At 37.7% G+C, this 22,541-nt stretch overlaps 1 protein-coding gene across 1 annotated transcript; it reads right to left on the reverse strand.

The window, feature by feature from the left end:
- Nucleotides 1-412: 412 nt before the first annotated feature.
- SPMIP7 (sperm microtubule inner protein 7) lies at nucleotides 413-20,075 on the reverse strand. The gene is given in 7 exon segments (XM_077787787.1): nucleotides 413-524; nucleotides 4,590-4,683; nucleotides 18,575-18,606; nucleotides 18,608-18,649; nucleotides 18,651-18,972; nucleotides 18,975-19,033; nucleotides 20,017-20,075. Coding segments are annotated over 7 exon segments (720 nt in total).
- Nucleotides 20,076-22,541: the final 2,466 nt, after the last annotated feature.

Genomic DNA, 22,541 nt, shown 5'->3' on the forward strand with positions numbered 1-22,541 from the left:
TGACTTTGCTTCTCATTGTCTTTTAATTGAACCCATCCATTTTTAACAACCATTTTTTTATAGCAAATACCTGTTGCTTAAGTCTGCCGAGACCAGTTGAGAAACTCCACACAGTTTTCTTTTGGGAATTGATAACTTTGACATACACAGGCCTCTTTGAAAAAATCAAAAACATTTATTAAAAGAAGTCACTTTACCAACACAATAAAATTTTCCAGAAAAATTCTAAAGCCTCAAAAGGACTTCAGATTTTCAGCATTAAAATAATGTGGTGGGATCCAACCCCAACTGTTCTGTATTTTTTAAGCCAATAGAATGTCATGTGTAACATTAAATTGTTATTTAACTAAATAAATGCAATTATGATTTTCTTTGTAATTTTTCTGAACAAGCTGAGAAATATGCCTCATACCTACCCATGCATTCCTGCAATTACTGATGGGGCTGTTGATGGAAGATTAGAATTTGCTGGGTGAGTTGCTGACCAATGAACCTTGCCAATGTATCCAGGAATATCTGGAGTGCTAAAGGAAACAGTTAAAAGGGGGATGGGGATGGAGAAATTAAATGACTATAGGCTTGAAATATAACTTATAGATATGTTCTAGAATGGATAGGGCTTATCAAAGATGGTTTATAAAATCTCTCAATAATAAAATGAGAAGTGCTTAGAATGTATAAACTGCCATAGCTTATTTAGGGTCGGGGAAAAAATTTTATGGTGATCTAGCTGATGATCTGGGCCAAAATCTCTGGTTAGACATTGTAAAGGTGAGCTCTTAAGACAATTTTTTTTTCTTCAGTCTGTTTATGTTTATTATTTGTATGCTATTCATGATTAGAAGCAACATTTAATCACAAAGGAGAAAATTAATTACAGAGTTTGCATAGAGCACAAAAAGCAAGGAAATAATCTTTAAAATTGTGATAGAAATTTAGCTCATATTTAGTTTCCAGCTTCAAATATAGAATTTACATAACAGACTTTAAGCCAACAGGTGTGATTTCTCATGGGTTAAAACATAAATGATTTCCCAAATTATTCTAAGGTTCTCTAAATTTCCCTTAGAATTTATTAAGAGGGAGTATTAACAACAGTGCTTAGAAATACCACCTTAAATCCTAGTGTGAATGAACCACTGAACTGAGACAGTATGCACCACATCTTGGAAAACGAAAGTCTTTTGTTAATTCTGATGCTGTTTTAATGTGAAAATTAAAAGCAGAGTTCCTTAAAAATATGGAATAAAAAAAAAGCTCTACTTATCTGAAGCAGCACAAAGAAAATTTTGATAACAGTTGTTGCAAGATGAAGTAGAGATGGAGAAAATTAAAGAAAAAATAGGTAATAATATGAATTCAGATAATCCATGAGTATTAGAAATAAAACGATATAAAACCTCAATATAGTACCTTTTTTTGCAACTCAGTTTTTCAGAGAACATCATCAATATTGTTCTCTATTGACATCTCAAAGGAGAACACTGTTGGATTATACAGTTAAACATAGGACACACATGAAGTATGCATATACATCCACATTGACCATACACATGTAGGTAAAGACTTAAAACAAGCTGTTTCTTCTGCTGAATCAACTAAATATTTGGGATTATACACCTCACCTCTGTTAGTAATTTGTGGTTCTTCACACCATATAACTGATAGCAGTGCTTCCTTTCAAATAATTTCACAAGTATTCTTCATTTCCCTGAGCTCTGTGTAAAAAGAAACAATTTCTTTAATTATTAAGTGCATAGAGTTACTAGTATCATGCATGTATTACTAGTATCATGCAGCTGATGAGTTCCTTCTCTACAACCAAGTTCAGCATGGGATGCACAAATGGACATATATGAGAGATACAATTTATCAGACTTTGTATCTCTGACTTTTGTAGTGAGAAACTTGGCTCTGAAATTCCTCATCAGAATAGTAGATGTAGTGACAAAAATCTGTATCTACCTACCAGAGTTATAACACAGGACTCTGTATTTGGCATGGGAGCGTTGGTGGTATATGTTGTAGTCCTTGCACCCATAGTTAGCAGAAGGACCACCTAATTCTCTGTCTCAGTTTGGAGTAACCTTGCACTAACCCATACCTTCATACACTGCTACATTCTCTGTGCCAGGCTCCAGGCTACAACTCTCCAGAGAAGATGGCTTTGTAGAATCAGTGCAGAGGTTTTGTAGAACTTGGGGAGCTGCTGCCTATAGGGAAGCACTAAGTGGTTGTCTGGGCAAGGAACAAATTTTCTCTCTGTCTTGACAGCAGCTGTGCAGGGGCAACAAGTGGCTTGAAAAGTCTTTACAATAGTAGAACATGTTTTCAGAATTGGCCAAAATGGGTTGCATTCAAATTAGCTTTCTCATGTCAAAGCAAACAATTGTTAGGTTACATGCACATTAGATGACTGTAGAAAATTCTCTCTGTATATCAGGATCCCACCAAGGGACACAGTGGATATTGGGATGTTGTGACAGTAAGCACATGAGTTCATTCAAAACTGAAAATACATCTGATACCAATCTGAAGGAATCAGTCAAACTGTGAACCCAGTTTTATTAGCCTGATAATGGGCCATGTAGCAAGATATGTCTGCCACATGTCATGAAATTCCAGTGATTTCCTTGGAAGTCTACGGGGGTCACAAAATGAAGTAGATGACAACAAGAAGTCCTGTAATAGCTTCCAGCATTTTATAAGCCTATTTGAAGTTAAATCACATAATCATTATACTGTACTAATCATAATATTTTATAGTATAGTATTAACTATATATTTTTAATATTAATATAAACTGGTTTTAATATTTTATATATTTATATTTATATATTAGTATATCAACTGCATTATTATACAGTCATATTATTATAATTATAATAATATAATTATAACCATATAACTGTGTGGAATGTGATTGATAAAATCTTTTCACCTTTGAAACTTGCAAAAGTAGAAGAAAGGACAAAAGCATCTTAAATGGGCAAATGCGACTCAAAAGTCAATCTGAGAAATGACCCAAGATGAAGACTTGTTCTAGACTGTCTGTTAGAAAGAGCTGACAGATGTAGGTACATTCATAATATGTGGAATGAATGTGGCTCTGTAAAAGAAGAGAGCTGAATAGAGAGAAGCTAAAGGGTACCAGGAAAGTAAGCAAGATTACACTACAGTAGAGCAGCTGCTCTCCTGGGAACCTGCAGAGAAGATGCAAAACTGTGCTGCGGTTATGTAGGTGATAAAGCAGAAGAAACATAGGACCCTTTTGTGTTTTTGTGCTTTTGCTTTTTTGGATCACGCTGTCTAGCTCTTGTGTGCTTTCTGTGAGGAGCTGCTAACCCATTGTTTCTGCTGAAAAAAACAACTAAGTGCCAGCCTACCCCTGGGTAACACACAAAACTCCTCTGTGGTTATGCTGTCGTCATCAAGCTTTCTTTCTGTAACCATGACATCTTTCTTGTTCATACACTTCCTTGTTATCATCCTAGCAGCTCTTGGTCCCAACAGTAACAAATATATAGTGTTGGCAGCTGAATCTGTGCAGGCACTAAGATTTTTCAAGTGAATTGTAATGATTCTGACTGCCTCTGCATTGGTGTGCCTCTGCTTTTTATGTCCATAGAATCGTAGAATCACTAAGTTTGGAAAGGACCTCTAAGATCATCGAGTTCACTGTTAACCCAAGACTGCCAAGTCTACCCTAAACCATGTCCACAAGTGCCACATCTACATGTCCTTCAAATATCTTCAGGGATGGTGACTCCTTCACTTCCTGGGGCAGCCATATTTTCTTGTCCCATTGCTTGTTACCTGGGAGAAGATACTGACCCCCACCTGGCTTTTGGGTAGCTGTAAAGAGGGATAGGGCTCCCCCTGAGTCTCCTTTTCTCCAGGTTAAACAACCCCAGCTCCCTCAGCTGCTCCTCATAAGACTTGGTGCTCCAGACCCTTCACCAGCTCCACTGCCCTTTTCTGGACATTCTCCCGCACCTCAATGTCCTCTTTTAGTGAGAGGCCCAGAACTGGACAGTGCATTTGAGGTGGAGTTTTACCATCTTGGGATGTTTTTGTAGATTTTTATTTCCTGGCAATGATCAGGAAGATCAATGTGGACTTAATTTAGCAGGCCCTCCATACTGGTGTTTGAGACGTGTAAGGTAGATTATTCCCTATAACACAGGACTCACAGGGGATACATATTGTTCAGAAACAGCAGATGGAAGTGATGGTCTAGAGTGCCTCCAGGGTATTGCATGCCCAGGTTTGCCATGTAAATTCCACATTACCTGTTTGTATGGGAGTAAAATCTAAATTTCCTCTAAATAATCTGTAATTCTTGAAAACCTTGAATCTATCACTACAGCTTGAGCAATGGTGGTATCCAAGGTCTTTGTGTAAAAATTCCATCTAGTGAGATACCTGGTAGATTCTTACCTTAATACTTACAAGCAAGAGTTCCTAACATTTTACTCTTTCTTATAAACACTCCTGTATAAATGCAATATAACTAAATCACGATATGAAGTCATTATGCCTCTTTTGGTTTTTGCTATAATAAAATAGGCCTCTCAGATCTCACTCACAGTATATAAAGCTCACAACTGGTGTCCACCTCAAATTCTCTTCCAAATGTAACACATATGTGCCCTTCTACATCCTTTTTGCCTCTGTGAGATCCTATTTGCCAAACAGAAGAACCTGTGGTAAAAATGTCTCAGGCATGATTCTGTGTCAGGAAAGTCATACACTCCCTCGTGTTGTGAAAGAATATAGCTAAGATTGCTTGTGAAGACAAAACAAAGTGTATGAATGCAGCATGACAGCATTCTGCATTTCATTTCACACCAATCTCCTTAAGCCATCAAAGCAGGATAGGGAACACCCATTAAAAATGGGTTTAGGGCTCCTGAAAAGATAAAAAGCATAAAATGGCAACCCCCCCAAATATTTTGAATCATGTTGAACTGGAAGACTTAGCTTCTACAATTTCAAACAATTTTTTTCTGCTTTCAGAATTTTTAGTCCTCCTTTGTAGTATGGGGTAATATTTTTCAGACGCGATAAAGCATTTCAAGACAGCAATAAAATCTCATTGGGAAAATGCCCAAGTAGGATATTTCAACACAGAGTTGCCTCCACAACATGCTGAATGAGTCAAACTGGTGAACCACTAAACAGGCTGTCAGCTTCTGAAGAAAGAATCTTTGTGAGAAAGCTCTACAGCAGCCCTTGGAAATGACTGTGCAAGGTGCAAGACAGCAGAGGGTCCTTTTCCCAGCTAATTGTGGCCTGTGAGGTTTCTGATAACTTGAATTTCCAAGGGATGCATGCACATAGACAGTTGGAAAATGACTACACTGAAGAAATATGAGAAGCCACTACAGATATTCTGGTGTGATAGTAACATTTTGCTCAATGTACTTCAGAAACCATGAGTAAAGGGTAATTTCAGAGAATATCTTTGTGCAAGAACTGCAGGACTTGAAACACTTAGGACTTCGTCTTCCTAGCAATTATATGTTTGCCATTTCAATCAAGATCCTGTTGTCTTCCTCACACACACAACACCTCTGGCGCTGGACAGGTCAGTTCAGCCTTGTCAGTCTGTACCTGTCAAAAAACAGAATTGCAACCTGTTTTACCAGTGTTCTGGCAATGCATTAGTTGATGTTTCAAAAGTGCTACTATGCAACTAACACTTGGTGAGAATGCACATGCATTGTGTAGCACTGCCCTCTACTGTGAATTAGGAGTGCTGAGGAATGAGCAGAAAGTTTTGAAAAACTGATGACTGCCACATTTTTTACTTGATTGGGGAGGCAGAGGCTTTTATTGTGAACAAGAAAACATAATGACAGTCCTAACTGCTTTTGTCAAATGTCAAGGGGCAGATTCCAATAGGCACTGCAGTAAATCATGAAGTTGTTGGGTTATAACACCAAAGACATGCTAAAGAGAAAAGCACAAGTCAGATATAGGAAATAAACCTGGATTAATGTGAACTGTTTCTGCATATGCTGGAATGCACTAAATGTGCTACACTGTTACTACATTAAGTTCTATCAGCTCACTGAAGGTGCAAGGGAGCTCCAACAACAGCAGGGAGAAGAGTTATTTGTGCCTGTCAGACCAGAGCCCAACCCCTGAATGTTACAGAGGAAATCCCCATCACCGAAGCGTGGGAGGCTTTTTTCCATTGACCCTTAAAACACCTGCAGAATCTAAAATGCTACATAGAGCATAACCTTGTTTCAGTAGCTGATCAGGGAAGAAGTCAACAGAGGAAAAAAGCTGGTGGCTAGGAGTGAAGTAGAGTTATACAAAATAAAATACGCATATAAATATTTTTAAGAAAAGAACAGCAGACGATTATGTTGGAAACCCATACGATCCAATAAAAGCAGTTTTTCTACAGTTTTCAAAATTGTTGAGTTCAAAATGCACTTCTAAATAAGAAAGACAGTATTTCAAAGTAGTTGTTAATAACAAGAAACAATTATTTGGGTCATTATTTATTTTCACTTTTTAATAACATGGCTCCTCTCAAAAGTGCTCAGAGAATTTATCAGTCTGAGCCTTCCTGGAAGTCACTGTCGCTCTGCTGCACAATTTCCCCTGAAAACACAATGTATTTCCAGTATTTGGACTGTCCTCCTTGTCCCTGGTACATATGTGGGTTGGAGCAGCAGTTAGACACAGGAGATCAGATTGTGGTGTTTGTGGCCAGCTTTTAACAGGAGCTTAGCAATCAACGTGCACTCAGAATGTGAGCTCTTTCAGAATTCTGGTTTTCATGTGTGGTTGCTGAGCTATTTTTGAAAGCCTGGCTAGCTGCACAAAACATACTCATTTAGCACTCATTTGCTTATTTAACCAATATACGGGTAGTTATGTGACATATATAGCCAAATGTTGCATTCATCTTCCACAAATAAATTTATATTATAAGGAAATTATTAAACAATCAAACTACTAAGAAACAAAGCAAAAATAACCAAGAAAAACAGACACAATCAATTCAGAGATTAAAGTCTGGTAAAAGAAATCCTAGAGGTCTCAGTTCTACAAAATATGTGAACAGATTTTCAATCCTATCCCTGTTCAGGAAATCTTGTTAAGCAGATACCTTTAACTCACTGATTCCAATGGAATTTACACTTAATGGGTTTGAAAAAACAAGAATGCAAATAAAAGAGAGTTTACAGTTGAAAGACAAGTAGAGAAGGTAGGGGGAAAAATGAAGAAAATGAAAACATGTACCAAAAAAATGGTGCATTTCAAAATCCCACAAAAGTCACTTGAGCCACTGGGCAGCTGTTATCCAGTATACCTAAAAAATCACACAAGCAACATACATTGAAAATACAAAAATGTATCAATGCATTCAACTTGGAACCTTGTTCATTAGTGGGATAAAAAGATAAGTTTTAAGCCTACACCACATGTGTTCTGACAATGTAGCCCAATAGAGCTGTACAATGGAATTATAAGTTTTATAAAAATTTTTATGAGGTCTCTTGGTGAAAGAGGTCTTCATCAGAGAGAGATTTTCAGAATGCTCTTCCACAACAGCTGCCTAATTTTTTGACTGTCACTTTTCAAAAAAAACATGCTACCCTTAGCAAAGAAATGATAGAAGATTCCAGTTTTTAGGCGTACATTGCAGTATATCTGGGGATGAAAAAGAGCAACAAGTTCATTCTAATGCAAATTCAGGAGTGCATATACAAACCATGGATACTAAGAATGATGCTACATTCCAGGGCTGAAATGACCTCAAGAGACTATGCTATTAATGATTTTCCCCAAATACAGGTTTTAATGAAAGCCTGGAAGAGAAGAAGAACTGAATTATGATCCAGGATTTTTGGTCACATTCAAAGATGAAGAGTCTGATCCAAATAGCACATCCATAGCTCTCTTTGGGCAATTTTCACTGATCATTCTAGACTGACACCAGATTACCCACACAGTTATGAATAAGTTCATATTCATAAATCTAGCACTTTAAGATGGATCACAATGTTTATGACATGGCTTTTTAAATATGCTGAAAGCTCCCACAATTATTCCATATCTGAACCATTGAGAAAAGCTGGGTAACACATGATTGTAATTCTTAAACTTTCATGTTTATTTCAGCCTAATTTTTAAGAAGTATGACCATCACTTTGTCCTAATTATTACAAAACCAAGTTTGAGCAAAGAACTATTTTAAAAGCCTAAATATGAGAGTTCATTTTAAAAAATAGCATAGGCTTGGGCTCAAGATATGTGAAGTTTCATTCTTAATTGTCCTATAGATTCCCAATAAGAATTTGGTGAATGACTTTATCATTTGGCATCTGGATTTGCACCTGCAAGTCTTCCAAGCTGCATGGTAAGGACTTGAGAATATTATCTAGAGTGTTGGATATATGCACAGCAGCTCTTCACGACACTGATCTTGTATTAGATGCTTTTAGGCTCAACTACAGCACAGGTCAAGACTTTTATCTTTCTTCTAATTCCTAAAGAAAAAAGAAGAAAAACAGAAGATGGTTTCCTGTTCTGCCAAAAGGAAGAGAGGGTGGGTGCAAGGCTAACATAAAAAACATGCCCAGGTTCACCACTCTTCCTGTTTGTCTCTGCAGCTACATGACAGATGACTCTTAGTTACTTTCAGCTTTGCTAATAATTTGAATGGCAACCACTTTCTTAAATGGTTTGGGGAAGAACAGTGTCTCACTCTGGAGTAATGCCCAGGCACTTATGCTGTTGCACAAGTGCTGGAAGCAGGAAGTGCTACTGCTACTCTGTGAGAGTGAAAGTGACTATTTACTAAGAGAGCTTTATACTTGCAAATCATATTTAGGCTTCTCATTCCAAAGTATATAGATGACTTTTCAAGCATTTTGGTTGAGTTTAACGGCCTTTACACAACTTTCCAAAACTACTGGTGAACACACAAAATGAGAAAAACAAATTATAGGCAAAGTTTTATGCCTGCTGACTTCCTTCTTTCTTCTGCTCAAAATCATAGCAATCTTCATGTCCAACAGTCATGGATGGACAATAAGTGTGAAAAAATTAATAAAATTTTACAGATGGAATTGAGTTTTTCATAACTGAGTGTTTTTGAGCTTTGAGATGTCAGAATCTTTCAAATCACAGAGATCTTGGTCTCCCTGTTGCCAGAAATCAATGAAATCCATAGCCTCACTCACTAAAAAACAGAAAAATTAGATGCAGCATTTCAGAGAAGGCAAAACAGGAATCACTTGCTCAGACTTACAAATCTTCCATGATACCATGTGATGCAAATAGTCCTAGAAAGGATGTCTGCCTGAAGCAGAGTGCACACATCTGCTTCTCTTCTTCAAAGTTCCACCATAAGAGCAGTACAACCTGGCAGAACCAAGGGTTAACTACTCTATAACTTCACCGCAACCCAGACATCTCTGTTTAGTGCTACATTTTATTCTGTATGTGCTGTATTTTGAAAGCACAGCCATTTCTCAATAACCATTTTAAACTCTTTTTGTCATAATTCAAGCAGAAAAGTTAGATGCAGGCTCTGAGAAACCAGATGACTTGTGCAGGAGGTGAGATAAAATAACCAGAACAGTGCATTAGGTCATAAAAGCTTGGGATTAATAGGCTTGTTTGCAGCAATATGGATCAAATGTGATGACCTTACAATGATTAGCAACTCACTTTAACTGTGAACCTGCTGCTGTGTGAAGAATGATGTGCTGTTCTCCACACAGGTTACAGCATCTGATGCACTGCAAAAGGATATATATATTCACCCCAAAACAGATGTAAGAAACATAAATGAACATATCTAAGTTGTAGCTCAAAATTTCCAGCTATACACAAGGCAGCTCCCAACAACCAGGAGTGTCTAGTGCATGATCTGACTGTGAGTTACACCCAACATCAAGTCTTTTCTTCAGAACAGAGAGGGCAATACTTCTACAGCTTCTGACTCTCTTCTTTACTCAGGGAAGTATCTCTTCTGTACTTTTCTCACTAATGTGAACTGGGGAAGACCATTTCAAGGACACACATGCTGATGTAAAGGAAAGGCTGATGCAAAGAGAAATTCTGCTTAAATTTAAAAAAACCAGTTTGGTTCCTCTTTTGTTTTATTATTTTAATTCTTATCATTAAGTTATTGCTTTTACCATTTTTATTTCTTAAAAATTTGCAAATAAGCACCTAATAGCAGCTCAAGCTACTAAAGACAGGTTTAGGAATAGCTTAAAATCTTCAAAATGAATGATATAGCTAAAAGTATAGTTTTCTAATAGCATTCAGGGAGCTTTTGCACACTCAAAGGCCATCTAGTGACTAAAGTTAACAATCACACACTTTTGACATGGCAATAGTCAAATCATATTATTCATCAAACATGCAACAGAACATTAATAAGAAAGAATGGGAAATATCTGAAGTATGAAAGTATGGTATAGTTTGAAAACAAACATGTTTCCATTCTTTTCACTCAAGATTAGATTTTTCACTTTTTCCATTTTTCCCTTTTCCCAAGTAACAAGAATGCAAGAGGCAGTGTCAAAATCATGCTAAGAAGTGAAACATAGTGTGCAGTGCTTGTGCAGTGAAGTTTGGAAGTCTGAACATGGTTAAGTTAGACTAAGTCTACACCAGCACCATCTTCAAAATTTATTGCACCAACACGGCAGATAAAAAGTAAATCAAAGATATGTACATTATTCATAAGACAGCTGGTGGAGCCAGCTGAACTATACACTGCATGCTCCAAAATTCTAGTTATTTATTAAAATGGTCCACAAGAAAAAAACACAGACATGAATGGCCCTGTGTGCTTGGCATATCCCAAGATGAAAACAATCATCTGATGAACTTGCAGCACATAACAAATGACAGCTCTAATACATATGTTCAGAGAGGCTTGGAGAAAAAAGGAAATAAGATAAAAATATTTCATCTCTCATCCTTTTGGCTATTCTTATGATCAGACTGGGATACTCTCACAAAGTGGACATAACAGATTCTGAGTTCTAGTTTTCAGGTAAAAATTTGGAGATACCCACAAGGAAAGGAGACTCAGCATACACTCTTCTCTGGCACCAGAAAATACCTTAAGATTAAATAACAAAGTCCAGCTACAATTCTTGTTTCAGAAAATGAGAGTGAGACTGCTTGGGCTTAATCAAAAATGAAAAAAGTTGAAACAACCCAGGAACACTGTACTTATATATACAAAGGGATATGACAGGTTTGAGAGCTTTGGTTTGCTCTTTTAAATACAAAATAGATATTTTTTTTTTTTTTTCACCAGACAGAATATTCTGATAGAATATTTATGAGGTCCCGAAAGACAGGTAGTGACAAGTCAAAGTTTTGCTCTTGGAATAATGCAGTGCCATTTGAATTTGGTAAAAGACTGTGGTGAATTATTAGTTTGGCATATATGCTAAATGAACCAGCTCACCAGGCAGAATCTTATCTTTTAACCTCTTCTAATAATAAGACTTCAGTAAATTTCATAAGACAGTACAAGCAAGTTTTCTTTAAAATCTAATTCTTCCCTTCAAACAACACTTATTTCATTGAGTTCTTGAAAACACAGGAAAATTTAACATCTGAATTAGGTCTGAATTTCTCTCTTGGTCTGTCCCTGCAAGCAACTCTCACTGTGCACAACTATATTGCTTTGAAAGATCATCATTCAAGAAACCATGATAGCATTATCTATCTATCTATCTATCTATCTATCTTTCTATCTATCTATCTATCTATCTGTGCTTTTCTTCCACCCTGTTGAGGTACCTGTCTCCCCCACTGTATGCCTGACTCTGCCCAGTAACTCACCTATCCATTGAGTTTGCCTGAGCAAACCTTCTGGCTCATAGTTGGAAGGGAGACATATTCTTATTTTTCTATCATACTTTGAACAACTTTCTTTCTTTATCTCAACTTAGCTCTTATTTTACCCCTTTTAAGATTTCTGTGACCTTTTACTGGACTCATCTGAAATGCTTCACTGAGATAGATTTGAATAGGTGAAATACAGAGTATATATAAGATGCTAATGCAGAAATGATTGTTTTGGACAGACAGCAAAAACCCCCTTGAGTTTGTGTGTGGGTATGATTACCATGGTGTTTTCACAGATGTCATGTCTTAATGCAAACATCAGATGTATGAAATCATGACAATCATTCCTTTTACGTTTCTTCTGTTCTTCATTTTATATTTAACTCTCTCACAGGAGAAGCATGCAGAAAATATTTTTATGTAGTTATTAACTGAATATATAAACTTTTCTAGTTATAGAATGCTGCTGAATGTAAGTCCTCTGAGATAATTAACTGCCCACAGACTTCGTAAAAGGACTGTTCAGACAACTGCAATATTCACAAAACCTGAAATTTACAAATCACCAGATCTCTGTGGAGAGGTAAAAGATCTTGATTGAAATCTGTTCCAGAAGCCTCCAACAACCTAAAATCATAATTACATGCTTCATTAGCTAATTAATCTGACTTAATAGATTTTTCAGGCAGCAATCAGAAACAATAGCAAGACTGAATTTTAATTTATTAAAGATAAGAATTGTTACAGTTAAAATTCATAAACTAACTAAAATTCATAAACTAACAATGTGAGATTTGTTAAGGTAGAGCTTCATTCTTAACCAATTTTTCATCAATATTCTTGTACTCTGTTCTTACATTCTGCATGCATGTTGCATGTCTTCTGTATCAATTTACAGGGAGGTCTACGGAAAAAATATGAAATGTGAAATAGTATGAGGCAGTTACTGGCATGTGGTGGTGACCTTTAATGTGCACTTGAGACTATTTTTACTTGAAAATATTTTTGTGGGTTTGTGTGTATGAACTATACAAAATTTAGGCTTCCTTTCATTAGCAAACCTAAAAACAGTTAGAAAGAAATTGTTCACTGACTTGGCTTATCTTAGGTTTGGGATTGTATCTTCTTTTTGTGAAATACTGGGAAAGGATAATCCAGCATCTCCCCTGTTGATTTTGGAGGCTGTATTTTGGAAGAAAATATATTATCCCAAGGAGCTCCTTCATAAGTTCTAGATCAACAAGTTTTAAAAAAAAGTAGAGAAAAAGTTTCCATATAATCATTAATGAATTACACTGGTAGATAAATAATAAGGACTATGTGATGTAGATGTAGAAAGTAACAAAAGCATAGACTTCTTTCTTTTTTAATGGGAAATGAAAAGCCAGGGATTATATGCTGCTTGCTGGAGAAAAAGTAGTTATTGCATGGTTTCACAGGATTATCTTCTTTTAAATGGTCTCACTCACTAAGTGAAAGAGGTAGCTTCTCCCCCAATCCCCCAATAAGCTTACAGTGGTGAAGAGATTTATTTTGTCTGAACTTGAATAATTAGTTAAGTGAGAGGAAACATAAGCAGAGACTGGACAGCAGGCACATCATGCCCCTGACAGGCACTGAAGACAGATGTACAGCATGCCCTTTTGGAAACTACAGTTTCTCTTCACTGTCTACAGGAGAAGTGGAGTGAAAGGCACAGACTGGATACAAGCTTGTAGATAACTAAAGTTCATGAGATTAATCCTATGCTAAATACCATTAAACAGCAGAAATTCTGATTGTTAGGATATTTTTTGTAGTCTTATATGTTCTGCTAGCATTTTTGCTTCTTTAGTAGCAAAAAGAAGATAAAATGAAGTAAAACAAAAGCAGAAACTGTTTTAAAAAGAAATGATAGCTCACTGTTAGTATTTGACTTGTAGGCATTGTACATTGTTTTTGACCCCTTATATTTTAAAATTAGGAGTACTAACTCTAGTGGGCCTAGCAACAGATAATGACAAGTAAAAGATCTTCAAATAACTCTTCCAGATTCCTTTACTTAATTCTTTGGTTAATTATTATATTTCTCTTTATATACGGAATATAAAGATAACATATTACATTTTTATGACTTCCTGAAAACTACTTGTAACTAAGCATAAACCCCACCAGTTTATATTGGAGAGGACATGCATGGGAAAATAAGCAACAAAAGAAAACCCCTAGATTTGTTGAATTAACAATGAAATAATTCTGTTATTGGGCAAGGAAAAACAAATGCAAAGTGAAATACGTAACTGTAGGCATAATAAATAATCTAACCCTTCGGGAAACCACAGTTATTTTATTCAATGGCAATCATCCTTAAAGAGATTATTTCAAGTTTTTTACATTATTTCCAGATGACCTATTAGCTTATTAGGCAGTATGCTATTATACATTTCATTGTTTTATGGTTATGTATTAGCACAGATATTTTTGAGTATGCTGTAGGTCATTTTTTACAGAATCACAAAATAATCTGACTTGGAAGAATCCTCAAGGATCATCGAGTCCAATTCTTGGCCCTCTACAGGACCATACCCAAGAGTCACACCATATGCCTGAGAACGCTGTCCAAAGACTTCTTGAACTCTCTCAGGCTTGGTGCTGTGATAACGTCCCTGGGGAGCCTGTTCCACTGCCCAGTCACCCTCTGGGTGAAGAACCTTTGTCGAATATCCAACCTAAACCTCCCCTGACACACCTCCAGGCCATTGCCTCAGGTCCTCTCACTGGTCACCAGAGAAGAGATTAGTGCCTGCCCTTCCTCTTCCCCTCATGAGGAAGCTGTAACTGCAATGAGGTCTCCCTTCAGTCTCCTCCAGGCTGAACAGACCAAGTGACCTCAGCAGCTCCTCATACAGCTTCCCCTCCAGACCTTTCACCATCTTTCTTGTCCTCCTTTGGACACTCTCTAATAGTCTAATGTCTTTTTTATATTTTTTTTTATACTGTTGCTCCCAAAACTGCCCCCAGCATTTAAGGGGAGGTCACCTCTGTGCAGAGCAGAGCAGAGCAGGACAATCCCCTCCCTTGCCCAGCTGGTGATGCTGTGCCTGATGCCCCCCAGGACACTCCTGACCCTCCTGGCTGCCAGGGCACTGCTGGCTCATGGTCAGCTTGCCATTAAACAGGACCCCCAGGTTCCTTTCCATGGCACTGCTTTCCAGCTTCTCATTCCCAGTCTGTTCATACAGCCAGAGTGCAGATTCCATCACTTCCCCTTGTTGAACTTCATTTGGCTGGTCATTGCTCAGACATCTAATTTGTCAAGGTCTGAATGTCCGTAAATAGTTCATTTGTTGTTTTTCAAGTTGCACATTTCTTTTCACTTTACATTTTTTTGCTTCTGATTAAACTTTCTTCCTTCTTTTTCTACAGGCAGTCAAAACTTTTAACTTACTAAGTACCTAAATACTGCCTAAGGTAATTTTCTATCAATATTTGAAATGTGAAAGAGGCTGGAATCCTACCTTGAGATACCTCTCAGTCAATGTGGTGATTACTTCTCCAGAGTAATGATTACTGTGGTGAAAATGCTTACTGCTTCAGCAGAGGAATCACTGGGAAAGGAATAGAATGTGATCACAACTATTTCAGGAAGCTCTGCATGAAATTCTCTAACTGAGCTTCTTAAAGATACAGTAGAAGAAAGAAAAGATCTTCTCATGGATAAATAATTGGTTAGAAGACCACAGATAGAAGGAAGGCATAAATAAGCAGTTTTCCAGATGGGTAGAGACCACTGGTAGAGAGACCTCCAGATAACCCATTTGGGCCTAGGATATTTTTGCCTAACATATTCACAAATTAGCTGTAAGTAGGGAGTTGGAATGTAAGTGATGTTCTCAAATAGCAAATGTATATGTTCATGAAGACAAATCTGTGAATCCATGTCTATTAAAACACACAGTTTCCTGGTCATGAATCCCTGATCAACAAATCATTGCATGATTGGAAAATATTTGGAGGAAGGATGATGACTTTACTATCCACAGTCTTGGATGAAATGCTGGACTACACTGGCTTTTGGAGAAATTCAAAAATCTAGTAGCAACATGACTAAACTATTTATTTATTTAAAAAATGGTAACTACCAAGTCTATAAGTTAACCGTAGTATTTCCTATTTCTCATTTCCCAGCTTTGGAGAAAACTGTGTCTTCAGATGTGTTAGCTTCCAGCAGGGGCAAGAAATCATCTCTGCTATTTATCAGATTTGTCAGATAACCTGGTTTATTCTGCAGTCCCCAAAACCTCTGTGTTAAGGCCTACAAATAGAACAATATTTACAAACTTCATCACTCAGTCCCCAGTACAACACTTGTATGGTCAAATTCTGAGGTCATCCTCCTCCTAATCACTGCAATGAAAACTTGAGACCACAGAGAAAAGGCTAGAAAATTCTGTTGTCATATGAGTGAGAGAAGGGGACTCCACAGGCAAACGCTCTTGTGGCCTGGTCTACTAGCACAGAGCACCTCCCCTGTATGGACTGAGAATACATGGAGAATAGTTCCTCAGCTGTTGTCCTTTCTCTGATTCTTCATCAGCTTCTCACATTTGCATTGCTATTACAGAGCTTCAGAGTTTGCTTTGCTCAGTAGATGCAAAAACTGCTAGAGAAGTTTAAAGTTGTGGACTGCCAAAGCCACAGCGCTACATCTTCTCACAATAGAGAACTCCTGTCTGCTGCAGATGTTTTATATACCACAGCTCATCTGTCTCAAAGGCTGCTTCTCTCTCCTTTTCTTTATGTTCATCCCAGACACAGTGGAGAAAGTGACTGTAGAATTTGCTTACAAAATGCCTGACTGATCTCTCTTTCAGCACAACTTCCCCAAATGACTTAGCTGTGGAATGTCTTGGGACTGGTATCTAGAAAGGTTAGCAACTTAGATCACATGCCTGGAGGCTGGTAGTTTGGCTCTGAATCATAAACTAAAATCTGGAATTTGTTTATGCAGTCTCATTAAAAATTGTACCTAAAAATTAATCTACTTTTTATATCAATATATACACATTTGAAGTTAATACCTCAGCATCACAGAAAAACTTGTAAATGAATACTAGGTTTGGAAGAACACTTACACCACTTCCTTAAGAAATTTATGCTGCACTATATCTGTTTCAAGGTTTATCCCTGAGCTCAGTTTGACTTCAGCAGAGTCAGCATTTTAATTTAATAGTGAACTTTCCCGAAGAAAGTAACATCAGAAAGTCACCAGACAGTTGATACCAGCTTCCTTGAGCTTCTGCCCATTTCAGAACACTTTCTCGACTGTAACCCAGATTACGGACTTGATATCGTTCAGTTTCAGCTTTTGTCTGTGTTCATTTCAGGTGTGTCTCTATGTGCCAGAGTATGTCTCTCTCTCTGCCTGGTTTTCTTTGCATTGGAAAAATTATGGGGCAGATAAAATTGCTTATCTCAAATCTTCTTTCCCCTTGACTTTTCCAGAGGCTTGTGGAAAAAGCAGCTGAACTTTTCTGACTGATGTCTGTGGTCTAATTTTCATATGTAAATGAAGAAAACAGTAAATGAAAAAGAGTGAAAATTACATGGTATGGGCAAGAAAAAAGAAAAAGAAAAATTATGTAGTTTATTTTTTATCCCTTGTGGTTTCTTGGGTTCCTTATAGTTCTTTTATATGGCTGCAAGTAAGCAAGAAGTGATTTAAAATGCAAAGTTTGAAGACAGAAACCGGGAACCAAAACCACTGCCAGAATTTATAGTACTTAGAGACCTTTTGATGACAATAACATGCATAAAGTATTGTTAACTGTGCAGTAACTGCACTATTTCATAGCAACATGGAACTAGGAGTTAATTTACATTTAGCTACCATGTTCTAAGAAACGCCTCCCCTCATCTATGAGCATGTAGAGTGAGATACCATAAAATTTTGTTCTAGCTGCAATGAGCATTTCTCTATGAAAGTCACTGAAATTAACTTCAAACATATTGCTTATTGTTAATTATGTCTATCTTTATAAGTCCTGGGTAGGTATTTCTGCTTTCCACAATTTTTATCAGAAAATTCTGAAACCATCAAGACAATTTTACTTTATAAGGAGTGAATTTCCATTTTGGTGCTACAATCACTACAAAATAATCAGACTCAAATTTATCTGTAAGACACTGATATAAGAGGGTAATGTGGTACTTCGACCAATATGTGATGCCAGTCTTCAAAAACTTCTGTTCTCTGATTAACCAGATAGTGGAATAAGTCTTTAAGTACACTGCACTGCAACTTGTCAGGAAATACTAAAGTACACAGAAATATCCAGCGGATTTTCTAACTTTGGAGTGATTTGGGTTTTTTAGTTTGCATTAAAGTAGGTGTTCATTAGAACTATGGTAAATAACTTCACATTTTACATAAATAGATTTTTTAAAAAATAGTAATTACCTTCGAAATTATTTGGGGTTTTTTTAGCAAGAGAATTCTCATTAGAAATTGCTGACTGGTACTTCTTTGCTACAGCAGGAACAATGAGTCATACAAACAGTCTACTGAAGTTGTTGTTTTTAGTTCAAATATCCAGGACAAACGAATTTTACAAGATTGTTCCTTTAGGACCCAGGGGAATGGAGTTCAGAAACTCATTTTATTTATTTGTTAAGCTCCACCAGTTTCTCTGATGATTAAAAAAATAGTTTACTTTATCTCTGAGTCATACCCTGGACTTGCCTCTTCTGTCCTGGCTGGTTTCCTCCAGGAGGTCTCCTGTGGTCAGGCTGGACTCTTTCACATGTGGTGGGAATGCTGCTGAGGTTTCCTATCACTGCAGTCTGCCAGGGATTCAATAGCTCTTCCAACTCCGGGCTGATGTTCAGCACCTGCTGCTGGACTCACAAAACCTGAGCAGGGATCTATTAAAGGCACAGTATCCTGGTACAAATAAAGGCTAATTTGCCCCTACTGGAGGGGCAATAGATAGAATTTAAGGAAATAATTACTGTTCTAGATAGAATTTAAGGAAATAATTACTGTTCTCTCTTCAAAGCTGGCAGAACCGTGATTGCTCTCAAGACCCCTCATAACAGACATACACATCTTCTTCAACAGACTTGGATACCATTGGTGATCATCCTGTAAATTGGTTCAACTGGCAAGGCCTTTGAGAACTTTCCAAAGGCACTTTCTTGACTTTCAGATCCATCAGAAAACAGTCATTCTCTTCTATTTTCCTTGTGTGCAGTAAACTTAAAAGGTGCAATTTGATCCTGTTTCTCCAAGATTCTCAAGTCCCAGCCAATAAATCACAATAAAAGCAGAGCCCATTCTGTGGGGAAAAAAAAAAGTGTATAGAAGAGCATGGCAGTGTTCAGGTACTGAATTGTTTCCTGAAAAGAGTTTTATCAAGTATGGCACAGGAAGGATATGTCCATTGCATGCTCAGCTTTTTTCTGTTGCTTGGTAATGATGAAAAACACCTCATAATGAAATTTCTCCTAGTGTTAAACTTAGTTCATGCCTACCATTGTAATGTACTCCTTCAAGGGGACACACACAACAGATTGTAGTGACAGCTAAGAATGTTTTATATGCAGTGTGGGCACTGTAAGGCTAAGCCAACACACTGAAAACACTGAACTCTGTCTGATACATACTGTGTCCAGTCTCTATCATAACTCTACAGTTATCTGAGTGAAAAAAAGCTTCCAAACCTTGACTTCTACAGTAACAAGCCTTTAAAATGCCATATTGGTGTCTATATTTACTGAGTCTCAGTAATTCCCATATAAAATATAATCAGTTTCACACTAGAAATTACATTCAGTGGTGCAGACTGAATTTTTCCTCCCTACCTTCTTACCTCCTCATGGAAAGCTTTAAAAAGAGATGACAGGAGAGGTAAAGACATGGGACCTAGGGAAGGCACAGGATGGAATACTTCATAAGGATGATTCTTATTTTGTTGCATTCGTCTTGTAAAATGAAATGACACTTAAGCTGTCTTGGATTTTATTGACAGGGATTCTCTCCTGTTTATCCTGGTAAGTGAATTTGCAAAGGAAGGCTGAATTATTTCTGCTGTCAACATTGTGAAGTTATCCATGCCTAAAGAAGCACATGGATGAATTGGTTTTGTGTCTAGGCTAGTCCTCTCTGCTAAGTCTGTGTTTTACTTTGCTTCAGGATTCCTGTGGATCATTCTTGAGTCTTTGACATAAACAACCACTTTCATTCTCTGGAAAAGTAACAATATACCAAATCTTCCAATGAAATGTTATTTAAATAATGTCAGACATTATTTACTCCCCACAGAATTCCTCGTGTCTGTCCCCTCTTTTCCTTCCCTCGTCTTTCAGAAAATCCCTTCTCTACTGCAGCACAGATTGTAAATACTCGAATGCCTCAGGAGCATGCAAATGCCCACTTTAATCGTCTTTTTGTAGTAGTGCAACGAAGGCGGAGCAGCACAGCAATGGATGCCCAGGACAGTGTCTGGTTTAGCACTTTAGTTCTTCAGCTCCGCAGACAGAACTTCCTTGGTTTCTACTGTTTTAAGGAAGAGCTGCAGGGAGCGCAGTGTCGGGGCTGCCGCAAGCCCGGCTGCTCCAGAGGAGCTGCCCCTGGAGCGGGGATGGGCTGGGATAAGTTAACGAAGCCCAGCGGCGGGACAATTTCGGACGGCACCGCGGCGCCAGCAGCGGCAGATGTTTCCCCGGGGTTTGAGGATGTGAAAGCCTCTGCTGTGCTCCCCTCCCTTCCCTGTTTGGCCAGAGGTGCCGCGCAGAGCTGGGCGCTGCGGCCGGGAAAGCCCCGCGGCCGCCTCCGCCCGGGCAGCTCAGGGAGGGAAGGACGCTGTGCCTGCCCTGAGGTGCCAGCGGGGCTGCGGCCACCTCCCGGGCCACCTCCTGCTCCTTCACCTCCTCCTCCTCCTGCCCACCCTCCTGCAGGCAATACACACAGCCTGCTCCAACGCCTGACAGCCCTTTCAGTGAAGGCATTTTCCCTGCCATCCCGTCTAAACCTCCCCTGGCGCAGCTAGATGCCATTTCTTCTGGTCCTGTCGCTGGTTATTTGGGAGCACCTTCGTCCCAGCCTGGTAGTTTTAAGCTGGTGTTGCTGCCTAGGACACTGTTCCATAATACAGGAGCTTTCCCCTGTGGGTTTTGTTTTGCACTTGCCAGCGCTTCACCCACCTATGATCACCCACCCAGTGGGACTGAACCTCCATCCGTGTATGAATTTGCAGATGGATGCAGGAAAGCTAAAGGATTATTTAATTTGATTCCTTTACTGCACAAAAATGAGCAGAAGGTGCTGGAGAGAGGGGTGTTTCGCCTTCCCATGTGCCAAAGAAGTTGCATGCCAGGGTGGGGGGAACAGTCTCTGCTTCCTAGTCAGGTTTTGAAATTAGAACATAGTAAATTGCTTCAGCTTTCTGGTAGTATTAAACTAGGTTATTTAATTAGTGTACATAGATGCTGGATCTTCTTATTCAACCATCTGGTTGTGATCACAGATGAATTCAAAGTTCTACTCCCTAACAAAAAAGTGAGTATGCAGTATTTTAGTACATAGTCACTAAATGTTGTTTTCTTTTGGGTTATTTTTGTTTATGGTTTTTGTTTTTCTTGTTTTTCTTGTTTTTGTTTTTTGTTTTTTGTTTTTTGTGGTTTTTTTTTTTTTTTTTTTTTTTCCCTTACTTACTAATGTTGACAGTTTTGGCACTATATTTTACCCTAACTGATTTAACTGATTAATTAAAAATTTTGAGGACAATGTGGAGCATGTTTCTTGAGGTGTCTTAATTACAGTTGAGTTTTCTGAGCCTTCTAAAGGAAGTTTTGGTCTTACTGAACAGATACTGCATTTTTAACATCGGCATGCTATATGATAAAGAAGTTTCTTTTTGAACTTAGGAAACATATGAGTGGTGTAGTTGTCAGAAAGAAAATATAAAGATCCACTTGCAAAACATAATAAAGTTTATATCTTGCAGGCTTTTTGTCTAAAGGGTTACGCTTAAATTAGACAGATTAGAAACTGAAATTATTTCTCCTGTATGACTTTAAAACAACGTATTATAGAAATGGCAATATTTCTGCACAGCACTTACCATGAATAGGCAGTTTAGAAATGGCAGCTGTCATTAAAATACTTGGATCTAGAAAACCAATCTTCACTGTTAGCATGAATGAGAAAAATAATTTAGGTAAATAGAATTGCTATTTATATGATCTTTTGGTGCAGAATCTCTTTACAAAAGCTATCTCAACCATGACTTAAATATTTTCCTACCACTTTATAGAATTTTGATTTCTAAATAAATGAATTTAAACAATGGCAATTAAACACAATAATATAATAATAGAGGACTTTCTTAATTAATAAACTGTTTAATTATTTAAGGCTCATTGTAAATTGTTTCTTGCCAGTGCAAGGTTCAGACTAAATTTAATTTTCTGAGAAATTATTGTGAAGATACTTGATTTTGCAGCTCTAATGCTGTTTTAAGGCTGAAAGATTCAGAAAAAATATTTTATGAAATAGTAGGATGTACTTGATGACAAACTTTAAGGGGGTGAATGGCATTTCCCTTCAACTCAATAGGCATAGGAATAATGCTAATTTGGTCTACTATAGCCTGGTTCCTCCTTTGGGTGAGAAGTGGAAAGAGACCCCTCTTTACCTGAGGCTGTTG

This window comes from Lonchura striata, chromosome 1 (genome assembly GCF_046129695.1).
Source record: "Lonchura striata isolate bLonStr1 chromosome 1, bLonStr1.mat, whole genome shotgun sequence".
NCBI classification, from domain to species: domain Eukaryota; kingdom Metazoa; phylum Chordata; class Aves; order Passeriformes; family Estrildidae; genus Lonchura; species Lonchura striata.